This window comes from Leptosomus discolor, chromosome 6 (assembly GCF_034619465.1).
Source record: "Leptosomus discolor isolate bLepDis1 chromosome 6, bLepDis1.hap2, whole genome shotgun sequence".
Classification (NCBI taxonomy): Eukaryota; Metazoa; Chordata; class Aves; order Leptosomiformes; family Leptosomidae; genus Leptosomus; species Leptosomus discolor.
Genome location: NC_141396.1, coordinates 48899186 through 48913220, shown reverse-complemented (window position 1 = coordinate 48913220; position 14035 = coordinate 48899186). Strand labels below are relative to the sequence as shown.

General features: G+C 37.5%; 1 protein-coding gene across 2 annotated transcripts in view; it reads right to left on the bottom strand.

The window, feature by feature from the left end:
* MYO3A (myosin IIIA) overlaps positions 1-14035 on the bottom strand; it is a 109684-nt gene that overhangs the window by 74270 nt on the left and 21379 nt on the right. For both annotated transcript variants that reach the window (XM_086466637.1, XM_086466638.1), the window contains exons 3-4: positions 12184-12288; positions 11308-11407 (exon numbers count right to left, since the gene is read on the bottom strand). In XM_086466637.1, the coding sequence (XP_086322763.1) occupies positions 11308-11407; positions 12184-12288 (205 nt within the window). The remainder of the gene's footprint in view (positions 1-11307; positions 11408-12183; positions 12289-14035) is intronic.

Below are 14035 nucleotides of genomic sequence, written 5' to 3'. Positions count from 1 at the left end.
GCTTTTGTTTTTCCTTTTCTTTCTTTTTTCAGGCATTAGTTTACCAATAAATACTAGAAATTAGCAGACTTACACCATTAGTATTATTCAAGCTTTTCATTGGAAAAACAGGCATATTGGAATAACATTGAAAGTAAAGCCACCTTAGTACTCAATAAAAGAAAAACAGTGCAGAAATGAGCTCCCTATTACTAGGAAAGATTTGTCTCATAGTAGCACCCAATCTGAGCAGACACTGGTCTGATCTAAATTGTGAGGCTGTACAACAATGTTTTATGATTATGTCCTGTGACAGAAGTATGCACATTTTACTGGTTGATGCTAATGGGGGAATGGTGAGCCCTAGCAAATTCTACTAAATTCGCATTCGTCACACAGCAGGGAGACTGCATTCCGACTGCTCGACACTGTATTCACACATAAAAACACAGGCCTTACCCAAAAGGGCTTACACTCTAGCTATCACACTGCCTCTGGCTACCTCTTCCATAACCCTTCTTCATTTGTGTCTTCAGTGTCCACTTCCCTACCAAAGAATCATCTTTGTGACCTTCTCTGGATTAAGAACCTGCAACTCAATCATTACTCAATCTACTCTCTGGACCAAAACCTGCTCAAACTGTTAACCCTGCAGATCTAAACAGGCTGAAATGCTTTGAATTATTTCCCAACATTTTTTTAATCTCCTAGAGAAACAAATGTAAAACAGCAGCAGCATCTTACACTGCATTCCCCTTAAGCCTGCCGGCAGATATGTTTTGGCATCCCTGTTCCATGCTGTTTGCTGCAAAACGTGGCCTCTCCTTCCTTGCCTCTCTGTCCAATGGTGTGAAGGCAGTCCCTCACAAATCACTCAACTCCACCTTTTTACGAGATCCGGAGGCAACAAGTCCTAACCATTTAAGGTTTTCCTTCAGCACCCTAAGCTTTGCTTTGAGAAGAAGTTGCCATTCTTGTCAGGATGCAGGCAGGGAAGTAGCTACTTCCCACATAACAATGGTGGCATCATAAGTCCTCTGTAATTGATGTTCTCTTTGACACTGTCTCATTTGTTTGCTTCTTTCAGGATATATTAGTGTAATGGTAATTATCCAGACAGGATAATTTCAGAAAGATCAGCTGAAATGCATAAAAAATGCTAAAAAAAATTACATATAATTCCTTCATACTCCATAATGACAAAAGACAACAGGAAAATAACAAGATTAAAAGACAGCAATTCTGATAGTCCAAATGGCAAACACCACAACACACCAGGCGTGTAACCACATGCAACCGTATTGCAAGTATGGTGCCATTCTCACTGAGACTGTAAAGGGAGGTCAGAGAGCTTCTCCCAAGTTTAATTACTGAGCATGGAGAGAAAGCATAAAGATATTTAATAGAAAATGTGACTAACAGGCCATAGGGACACAAAGGGTTGGTTTGATGACTTTACAAGAGATATTTCAGAACGTTTTTGAAACAATGTCAATACTCATAATTTCTTACAGACTCTCAACTGACCTCAAAAGCAAACTTTTAAATGGAAAGAGCACAGAGGCAATATGGTTTCTTTGAGCGAGCTGTTGGCAGAAAAGCATGCCTGAGAACTTCTGCTCAGTGATAAGTGCTCAAATTAAATCTAGAACTAAAATTGTGTTCTGACCAATAAGATGGAAACAAAGAAATAGGAAACAAAATTGAAGTGAGGAGCCAAAATTTTAAAATTTTCAGCAGCATTTGATGTTGAAAGGTGCTACGTTATGTCATGATGAAGCATGACTTTCTTTTCATAAATCCATGCTGCCTACTCCCAATCACCCTAGAAATTATTTCCAGGATAATTTGCTCCATCACCTTCCCAGGCATCAAAGTGGGGCTGACCAGCCTGTAGTTCTCCGAATACTCCTTCTTGCCCTTCTTGAAGATAGGAGTGACAATAGCTTTCTTCCAGTCCTCAGGAACCTCCCCCAATGCCCAAGACCTTTCAAAGACTATCAACAGTGCCTCTGCAATGACATTGGCCAGCTCCTTCAGCACTCTTGGGTGCATCCCATCAGGTCCCATGGACTTGTGTAAATGATCCCTAACCAGATCCTCCTCTACCGAGGGTAAGTTTTCTTGCTCCAGACTTTCCCACTGGTCTCACGGATCTGGGATTCCTAAAGGCCAGTCTTACAATTAAAGACCATGACAAAGACAACATTAAGTGCCTCAGCCTTTTCCATGTCCTTCATCACCACATCCCCTGTCTTTATGTATTATTGTAATGCACATAGTGTTTTAATGATGAAAACTAGATTTTCCCAAACACTCAGGAAAACATGCACCACAGATGCAAATCTTTAAGTAAAATAGGGCATATCCAAAAGATAACTGAATGGCCCTTTACAACTCCAGAAAGACCAAAAGACCATGTATATGAACTGCCTAGGAGATGAAAAATACATGGTGTTTACTACAAAACCAAGAAGCATGGAGTAAAACAGGGATAAAAATCTGTACTATAACATATAGGGTGATATACATGGAAACTAAAGGAATAAAAGTCTAGTGGCTTTCACGGTAAACTCACCACGAGGATTAAAGACAAAGAAAAGGTATTTTTAGGCACATAAGGAACAAAATACAAATCCTAGATCAGACACAGAATCATTATAAGGTATACATTGATAATAAAATAGCAAACAGTGACCTAAAAAAAGCAGAACAATCACTACATCTGTGAGATACATAATCTTTTTTTAAACAAAAGGTTTTAATACTGCTTCTTTCTTGAAGAAATCCGAGAACTTTTGTATTACAGGAGATTGGGGAGGATGGTGTGGCAGCATACTCTAGCCTCCCTCAGTCTATGATTCTGACTGCACCCTTTCTTCATGGCCTCCAGCAGAGCAGGTGACCATGGGCTGCCCTCCACATGCTCCTGACAGTTCACTGCAGCACAAGGCCAATGATTCTAATCAAATCTCATGCTCCAGGGCTCCAGCTGGTTTCCTGAAAGGGATGCATAGGAACATTTGTTTTCCTGATGCACAGCTACACACAATCTGGTACAGTGTGTTGGTGAGGAAAGTCCTCCTTCTTAGATGTTGTCTTCCTTTCATATTAGATTTCAAACTGACTGCCACTTTTGAGACCCAAAAAGGATATTTTTTCCTGTACTGGGAAAACCCCGGAGATTTTTCTCCTTATTATATGACATGGTTAAGATTATCTGGGTTACTGTCAACATCTAGGCTGATGGGACAGCATATTTAAAATACCTAAGGACTGGAATACTTCAGTACAAATGAGCCACTGGGTTCAACTTTCAAGGTAAAAGTGAATGGGTTTAGTATACACAGGTGAGACCAAAGGGTTTCTAATAACCTTAGGAGCTGACTATTTTGTGACCCTTGAGAAAAATCAAGAGGAAGTCTTTGCTGGCCAGAAAGGTCTATTTTCTTGCTTCATGTGTCTCTGGCATATGACACCAGCTTTCTGTGTCAAGCTTCTTGAATGTTTAAGCCATCGGTGACATCTTTATGTGAATTAGTATAAGAAAATATTTGAAAGACCAAGTGAACAGCTTATCCTGGATACAGCATTTGGCCACATGATTTCTTTTTTTTTTTTACTGGACTGCACAAAGGTTTTCATTCACACATGGCCCATAAAGTTTTTAGGGACTAAGCCTTCAACAAAGAATTAAACACTCAACAATGAAAATGCTCCGCAGCTCAAGTCAATGCAATCCATCTTATCCCTGCTAACCCTGTTTTGAAAAATTTGGAATTACTACTTTGATTGGGTTCAAAGCAGTTTGACAAGCTGCTCAAGAAGAAAGCTTTCTTCAAAGTCTTTCACTTTTATTGGCTTCTGCCATAGTCTCCTAGTAAATGTTTTTTTGAAGCAACATGTGAATGTCATGCTATATGGTATGCAGAAATGACAACACAATAATAGACTGGTTTTGATCCGAATCAGTGAAGCAGGCAGCTTTATTATGGATGCATGCTAGAATGACTAAGGCAAATACAAGTCTTGCTATGATTCATTGCTTAAAGTAAGCCAAGGGCAGAAAAAAAATATTTTATTTTTGAATACTTTCAAATTAAATTATTTTAATTAATTGTTTCATTTTTGCAGAATGATTCAGACAGCATTTATAGCTAATGCAGGGCAAGAAGAAAGAGATGCAATAGGATATTCTGACTACTCCAGAAGAAGTAATCTACAAAAGTTTAGAAAACTACTCAAGGTCATGCTGAGCTTCTCTTCAATGCCAGCAAGGACATGTGAGACTGGGAACCATGATATATATTAAAAGGGACAGAGATTAAAATGTCCTTACCCAAAATGCCCCAATACTCAAACAACTGACTTCTCAAACTATTCACTGAGCACAAGGTGGCTCTAGAGTCCCAATACATTGCATCCCAACCTGCACTTTGTGCATTTGCAGCACAGCCCTGTGAGCCTTCTCTCCCTCTGCCATGTGCCACACAAGACTTGCTAGACTGATCTGTGATCAGTCACCAAACTGCATCTATCAAGCCTGTTCATGGTAGGGAGAGGCCATAGCACTGTATTACAGAAAGGGAAAATGAGAGTTGGTGATGTATCAATGAAAGGACGAAGCTCAGTGCTGTGGTTCCCTCCCCAACCTCTGTCCCAAGATTTCAGATGCTTTCCCCACAAGACCAGCAGAAAGCTCCCTCACGCATCAGAAAACCAGGAGAGGTGAGACATTAAGCAGATGGAACTATTAAGATCGAGTCTCACCATTACTTGGAGATTGTCCCTATTTTGGACATTCTGTACAGTGTTTTTACTGATTTTACTGCTCTTGCTTTGTCATTATAGCAGCTGCTGGCTCATCTACACTTCAAAATCTCAACTGGTTTAGTATAGTTACAGAATTTTAAATATTTTGGCCTGTATTTCTGTATTGGAATAGGCAAGAATACAATGCAATAAAACATAACAAAAAACCCTATGCATTCTAACTTACACTGATCAATTGTCACTGATCATTAGTAGAGGCAAAGCATTACTAACATTCCATAAATTGTAAGGAAGAAGTAGCACATCACTACTGAGTCACTATACCGAGTCTAAGTCAGAATTACTGCGCTCTTTCTAGGGCAAAAAGTCCCAAGAAATTTATTTTATGAACTCAGTTGAATTATGAAGTGAACTTAATACTTTCATTTAGTATTGCCTAAATGAAATGATGTATGCATTTTAAAGTAAAAATAGAGCTAATATAAAAATACTACCAGAAGGAGAGTCTTACAATTGGCTTATTTCACCAATTGCAACTTTGAACAATAAGGCCATCCAGAAATGTCAGCATTAAGATTTCCTTGGCTCTTAACTTTGGGTGGCTTCAAATAGCTCTAAAAGAGGAATGATCATTCTCTCCATTGCAAAATAATAACCCTATTATATTCCAAACACAAAAGCTGACCTTTGTCTACCTGCAGTTTCCAAACTACATGGAAGAAACAGTTCAAGTAGCAAACAAAGTAATGTCAGTTTTCAGTATACCTAAATAAAGCAATACAGAATTCCCTCCCCCAATCTGATTTTTCCTCAATGATTCATACTCAGGTTAAATCTCTAGTTGACTCAGGCTACTACATATCCATGATAAAACTGTTCTAGCTACATGTAAAGTGTGATATCTGAAACTGTATTTGGAATGCCAAGACAGTATTCACACACAACTTTCAAATCCAAGACATCTGACATTTGAAACAAAAGCAGAAATATGCAAACTAAGCATGTCTGAAGCCCCAAAATCACCTTACCTTCACTATACATTCCATTAATGTTACAACACATGTTTTAATTATGCAATGTCTTTACCCACAGTACTAAACCAACCCTTGAAGTCATTATTCTATTAACTGCATAGAGAACAGCTTGTAATTTTCCACCATCTGCCAGTAGCAGTGAGATTGCATTACCTTCTTTCCATGTCTTCCACTGGAACCTGTTTTACCTATAAAAAAACCTTAGATCTTTCCTATGTATTGCTTATCCAGACACTCTAATGATGGAGAGTTTTAGATATCATTAATGAAATGCCTAAGAAGAAAGTGAAAATGGACAGTGCCAACCCTTATCAATATCCCCTTTCCCACAGTGATAATACTAGATAAACCGGGGGAAATCATGGGATGTAGTTAGAAATAGAATTGAATTCAAAGGATTTAATGAGTGCTCCAACATTTTATTTTCATTACAGGAACTTTAATATTTGCAATATCCTTCTAGACGCCTCATTTTTTTTTTTTTTCCCAATGACCTTTCATGGTAATAATGTCAACAGTCTAATTACATGTGGTATGAAAGCATGTTTTCATTTGATGCATAGAAGGATGCGGCCTTCAGCAACGAACAGTGCTTCTGGAAAACTATGCATTTGCCTAAGTGGTGGAATACAATTTATACTCACATTTTTTCTGGACATTTCCAACGCAACACCTGCTCATCCTGAGACATTTCTAGTCTGTGACAGCAGGCTTCGGCAGTCCCATAGAACTATGAGCTACCTGTGCTCTTGTTCAAGGCTATCAGTCTACAACGTCAACCCTCAAAAACATAGCTGAAGAGGAATTGTCCATCAGTGCTACAGTCTCCTCTTCTTAGCTAAAAGAATCACTTGCCATGTGACTGTAGATGTTTCAAAACTTCTAGTGGAAAAATGGTTCTCTCCTCCATCACTCCCCACACGTCAGCAACCTGCCTAGTTGCGGATAGGATACTCATCTTCAATAACATCCAAGCATGGAAAGCTCTGGCTTTCAAGCTCCCAGACTCACTGCAATGGCAGGGGATTTCAGAAATACGTCAAATCTTTCAAAATGAAATGTCACTTGGACTTTTTCAGACCAAAGTTAAAATAATAACAATAATAATACAGTTAAGTTTCTTTTCTCCCATTTTGGAACAGCACTTTATTTGACATCTCAGAATTTCCAAACAGGAATTGTATCTTAGACTAACATTATTTAATACATGAAAGGCCCTGTGCAGCATCCTGATTTCAAGCAAAGAAATTGCATTGAGAAGGACTATTCAAAGAAGCAAGTATTTGTCAGCATAAGCAGATGTTATATACTCAGCTCCTGATGAAATTGGTTACACAATGTAAGATGCAGATGAATATATGAATTTTTATTACAGATGCGGTGTGTTGTGTGTGCAAGTGACTTCAGGCCAGTTTTTTAACTGATGAAACAAGGTCAGACACTGGAAGATCTTTAGGCTGTAAAGGCTGCAGACAAATTTGTCACAAGACTTTCAAAAGGTATCTAGCATTAAATTAATTTGGATTGGCATGTTAGAAGTTTTTGAAAATTTTATTTTATTAGGTGTTTTTCTGCACGTTTTGTGGCTAAAATTTCTTTTGAAATCTGGCTTTTTAACATCAATCCACCACATGCAACCAAAATTCTGAAAAACAGATGTCAAAGATTTCCTTCCCAAAACACTACTAAGCAACTGTGAATATAATTAAGAACACTCATAGAAACAGAATTTGGTTCACACCTTGCTTGCCTCCAACTTTGTTTATGCAATATATTATATAGCTGTCACCCTTTGAAGTGCTGCAGGGAATTTAATGTAAATGTGTATTTTTCTACCAAATCTCTATCCTATACTGAAAACATAGCAGCTACACTTCAATGCAGTGCAGCTATTATTTGTATTGATGCTGTAGAAGATGCTCCTTACTTGAAGCATAATTGCTGTGATTCTCAGGCATAACATCCTTCCCCAAAGGTTTTCTACTAGAACAGCTTAACAGCTAATTCCCACAAACGTTCAGGTAGTGAAATTGCCTTCAGTCAAACTTCTCTTACAAGGAAAATATGTACTTTTAATGTATCTAGAAGTTTAATAAATTCAGGGACTGAATCTGTAATCATGGGATGTGCTTAGAGTAGACCCCCTTGGCTGCTATTCATTATCTGTAGTAAAAAAGAACGATTTTGTTTATCTCTGCTGATCTATTTTACCATACTGGATAGATGTGAGGAGAGATGATGCTTCCCCAGTAGGAGTATTTCAAACTTCTTGTGGCTTGGACAGTTTAAACTAAAACTTCTATCTGGCAGCTCCTTGATAAACAATTGAGCTCCAGAAGCCTTGGTGTGGAGATGTTATAAACTCATTTACTTGATTTCTTCATTAATCAATCACCTGGGATTGAGTGTTTCTTAGATACGAGAACATTACTGGAATGATTAAGCAATATTACAGCAGAATTTTAAGGGAAAGGAAAAATTTCACTCTTCAAAGCAATCTGGGTAAGGCACTGCCATGGTATTGTCTTTCTTATCTCTTTAACTATCAACACCTCTACAAAAGGCAAACAGTTCAGACCAGAACAGTTAGCCTGGATTTTGGGAGAGCTTTCCCACACACTTTCTGTGTCACCTCAAGCAACTCAGTCTCTCAAAGTTTCAGATCTCCAGCTGTTAACTGGGAATTATAGTAATTTACTTCCTCATAAGAGTGTTGTGAAGGTCATCCATTACAGACTGTTCAGCATTCAGAAACTATGGTCACAGCATACATAAATGCCTATGACACAACAACCACAAGGCAATGTATATAAATTGTGTCACAAAATGAAGCTCCTGGAAAGTCAGTACGGCTGTGTGAGAAAGGACTCACAATGGTGGTATGCTACACACCAAGTTCAAAGAGTACAATAAGAACAAAGGAAAGAAAAGCCATTCTCAAAGGTGATTTAATTCACTGAAAGTTAGCTGTTTTTTCACTAATGACTCTTAAAACTTCCTAACTGTACTTTTTTTTTAAAAAAAAAAAAGACAAAAAAAGACACAAATTCAAGTCATATGACCACACAACACATCCAGACTGAGAATAGGTCCTTTTCTAGTATTGTGCTCCGTAAGGCACTTCAGAAGTCCATTCTTTCAGATACAGGTTTTATGCACCTGTTTTACATGAAAACTACCATAAAGAGTATCAGGGGAGGAGAGCAAAGGGTTCTTCAGGAACACCTCATCACCAAGCAGTATGCAGGAGAACGATGCACACAAAATTATCTTCGGAAGAGCTCGCTTCCTCTGTCAAGTGTGTTTGGTGGTTGAAGGAGTCCTTGATCCATTGTCTCTGCTCCCCTATCCACAACAGAAAAGCTGTGTGCGTGCTAGAAAGGGCTGTGTGAATATTTGAGTTGGTTTTTTTGTTTGTTTGTTCGGCCCCATGTAATAATTGGTTCAACCTAAAACAATAATTTTGCTTCCACTGAGTATTCACTGGGACAAAAGAAGATTGTGCCTGCATGTCTATCTCATTCTGTGGCCTGCAGATTCACAGGTTTACATAATAAAAGATGGCTATCAGTTTCAGACCCTGATCCAATAAATGTTTACGTACAACAGTTTGTAGCAGCACTAACATGAGAGATTTTGATCAACTCACATTCCTGGCTAAAAAATACTCTTGGAATCAGATTAATGTGGGTTTAAATCCTCTTAAGTAGAAGACACAAATCTTCCAAATCCCAGCTGAATACCTTAAACATCAGCCTGAAGGGTGAATGGTATGTCTTCCATGATGATTTTGTGAAAACTGTATAAATTTTCCCCATTTGAAACTACTCATTATTGGATTCAGATTGGTTTATGGCAGGCTGGGGGGAAGCCAGAGAAAATTTCTATCTATTCCTTAAGGTGCAGTTCCTATATTCCTTTGAGAGGAAGGATTGCAGATATTATAGGCCCCTCTTCAACCCACATAAACGTGTTTCTTGTGCATATTCTCATCTGGCATCACAATTTTTCCCACATGATTTTAAGATTATTTTTCAATTACAGCCTTAGCAGCAGATTGCAGTAACTGGGAAATAAAGAATTCAGGTTCTCATCCCTACAGCTTGTATGTTTTGACATCTGCATAAGTGAATTAATTTTCAGAGGCATCGATCCTCCATGGCTCTAATTGCCTTCAGCACCTCAAAAAAAAAAAATTAGTATCCACAATACATTAAAAACCTGTGGCAAAAAATACTGATTTTGCCTCACATTAAACTTCCAGACTGTCAGAAAACACTAGTAAGTATACGGCAGATAATTTAGGAAGTCTGAGGGCTTTTCAATGGAAGATTTTATCTCAGGAATAAAATAATGAACATAAACACATGAATTTTCAGAAGAATTGGTAACCCTAAAATTGTGGGGGTTTTGTGTGCAAAGTAATGAAAGTGGCATAAATACAATTTACTGGCAGGAAGACACTACACTACTGTGAGTTGAAATCCCATTATTAGTTTAAACAATTGTTATGTATCAATTAAATAAATCTCATTAACAAAATAGGAGGATAAAGGAAAAATGAAGATTTTCCATCTGCTGAATGGAATTATGATATTTACAGTTGTCTGCTATGCTGTGAAGTAGTGACTAATAAATATAATTTAAACATTAGAAGACTATGCTACCAGAGGATAATAGTTCGTAATAACAAGCATTGCAAATTTTTATACTCTCTTATATAAAACAACAGTCAATACACTTTTAAGGCAAATCACTGTGGTGTGGCTAATAAATAACAGGCTACATCCACTTACCTGTGTCTCTGCTTTTCCCTTTTGGTGATGAAACCAGACGACAACATTCAAGAATCACTTTAGGCCTTACAGACTTGAATAGACTCTTCTCATTTAATGCCAGTTCTTAGGTTTAGACTTGCCAAAAGTAACCTGTTACTCTTCCCAGACCTTGGGAAGTGGGGATTACCTATGCAATATCTCCCTCTCCACTGCTCTCAGGTAGTACCTCTTATTTTGTCTCAAATCAAACTAATGAAGTATAAGTGACTGAGGTGGAGCCCTCCCACTCTTCACAACATCTAGTAAGTTCTACATCCTCTCATACACAACATGAAGCTTTTGCCTCTCAGCTCCTAATATCACTGAGCCAGTGCACAGTCCTGGAGGAACTAAGCACCAGCGCTATTTTGAACCCTACTAACTCGCTTTGCCACTTTGCTTACTCTGCCCCAAAGCATTTGGCACATACTACCACCATTTAAATTTCTATTTGTTAGCTATGCTATTGAAACAGCATTAGCAAAATTGCTGGAAAAAACAAAGTTGAAAAACATCAAGTCTGTGAGTATTTTATTTCTACGAAGTTAAAAAGTAACTTTGGTTATCCAAGTTATTTTTAACAAAGAACTCAAAAATGTAATAAAAATTTAATATCATTAATCTTTCTGATTTGTTTACTCTCTTTTATTTTCCATACTTCAGATGTACAACATTGGTTGTATATATAAGTAAACATAACATACCAAAATCCACAAGCTTGACTCCTCCTTCAGTGGTCAAAAGGATATTATTTCCCTTAATATCACGATGGATAGTTTTGTTTTCATGCAAATGCTGAAGTCCCTGGAAGGTGAGATGTAAACATGAACTTTTTACTAACAGCTCTGTCCGCTATTACATTTGCAGAAACAAAAATGTAGCAGAAAAGTATGAAAAAACTTAAAACAGCTTTATATTTTTTTAATAGAAAACCACAGAGATGTCCTTGTTACTGGAAAAACAGTTGACACCATGAGGAAAAGATTTTTTAATTGCCCCACTTTATGTCAAACAGAAATTTTAAGATAAAAGTAGAAAAAAAGCCCTATAAATCTACATATTTTATACCTTTAGAGTATAAACTCAGAGAAAACTGCTAAGTCCTAAATTCCACTGCAGAAAGTCAAATTCCTTTAAAAGAAAATGAAAAATATAGACACTTGAACCTGATTAGCCAAAAAAATATTAAAAATTATTGTAGCAGTATTTGAATTCACTAGAGCTGTTGTTCATTTTGGTATAAAAATATTCTGGATCCAGAGATAAGAAGTTGAACAGTATTTTGGGCATATTTCTGCTATTTCTCAAAAGAAAAGGAATTTTGATGCAGAACTGTATTTACTAAGGAAATTAATTGATGGTCAGAAATCAATTTTCATTATCTTAATAATGAAACAAACAGACTAATTGTTCTTTACCTTGCTTGTTCAAAAAGAACCATCTGAATTACACAGTACCTTGATTTCATAAAACATTGCTATAATACAAGATAATGAGCCATGTTAGATAGATCTTCTTTCATTCAGAGAAAAAAATACGAGCTGAATATTGACTGTCCTTTCACTGAGAGCTTATCTTACCATCAGAGCTTCATGTAAAATGTAAGCAATTATAAGTTCATTCATCCTTTCACCTCTCTTCAGAAACCCTTTCACAAGATCAGTCACAGATCCACCATTGCACAGCTGTAAAATATCAGGGGAATATAAAAACAAATCAAGAAGTGTTGGAGTAGCCACTGGTTTTAGTTTTCAGTAGTTCTTGTATTTGTAGCCAAATGAGCTATTAAACTGGCAAACCACAAATTTGTCTTTATGCCTACCATTTATACAAACAACATACACAGCGACTTTTGCCAGTTTTTTCCACTACTTTCTGAATTTTATTCTTCTTGCCCAAACGCAAGTACAGCAGTCTATCTCTTTGTTTTCCTATATACACGATTGCTTTTCACCGAAACAGAAGTAGCTTACAGTGCAATAAATTTGCTGTGAAGGCATGTTGCGTGGGGCATGCTAATTGCTTCTTACATTCACTACGTGCAACTTGCCAGCAATGCAGATTATTATAGCATCAATTTTCAGGTACAAAAGCTACACACAACATAAAATGGATTTAAGGCATCAGGTAACAGGTGGCAGAAAAACTCCTCCAACAGGAAAATCTTCCAAGGGGAAATCTGTCCTCTTTGCCAAACAGCACTTAATTCCTAGGGTAGAAGGACGTTATAGCCAAGGGATAGGCGTCATGGAAGATGATGAAAGCACCCTGGAAAATCTCCCACTGAAACAAGGTGGGCCACGGGTGTAAGGCTAATTATAGCCCTTGTAGCATCAACCCTGTCAGCTTCTTGTTCCAGATGTACAGGCACAATCTACTCTGGACAATCCCTTCTCCTGTCGTAAGGTTCAGTTAGACTCCCTCAATCCCTGTCCTGTCCCATATACATGGGAACCAGAGGTTTGGACATGCTCTCTGAAAAGATTAGTGAGCACACATTACCAGCAGATTAGTTTAGACCTGCAATATTTCATACGTTCATTTTTATCATGCACAATTTTTCTGCAGGAAGAAGCAACAAGGTAACTTTAGTGACTAAGTCTGTAGCAGTCATAGTTGCAAGAATGAAATTGGTACTTAGACCCATAAACTATCCATAATGCACCTAACAATACTCATTGATTGGAGAGCCATTGCCTCTGTAAAGGAGTAGCTGCTTCCAATAAAACAGTAAAACAAATTGTAAGTTTTATACTGTATCATCCAGTAGTTTTTCATATGAAAATAAATACCCACATAAGACATTTTACCATGCAGCACAAAACAGTAATTCCTTTTGACTTCAGATTTTGAAGTGCGTTCAAATCAAGGGTATAATTTATCAATAAAACCTTTCAACTGCAGAATTCCAGACATCAGATACTTTTGTATACAATTTTTTTAATCTGTTCTCCTATTTCTAATCTCCTAATCTCTCTCTATCTCTTATCTCCTAATCTCTCCTATAACTCTACATTTTTTTCTGTGCTACATTCACCAAAAGACTTGCACCTTACAGTATAAGATATTTCATAGCCCTTTGTACCCAAAATAATTTTCTGAGTACCTTTGGAACCCCTGGGTTGCATTGAACTTGCACCACATGAAAACCTACATAAATACCATTCAATATGTAAGTCTTGTTGCAAGACGTGTTCCCCATCAGGTCAATGAAGGCTTTGGTCTGACAGATGCTGAGTTCTATGGCAACAATCTTGGAATTCGCTTAGTCTACCCTTACTTCAGTGGGACAATACGCATGCTTAGAGAGGGAAGAACTCATATGCTTAAATGATGAGATTAAGCGCTTTGCTGGATCAAGGTCAGATTCCCAAGCAGGATTTAATTTACTGTCTTTAGCCACGCTGGTCTGCCTTCTCCATTGACTTTTTC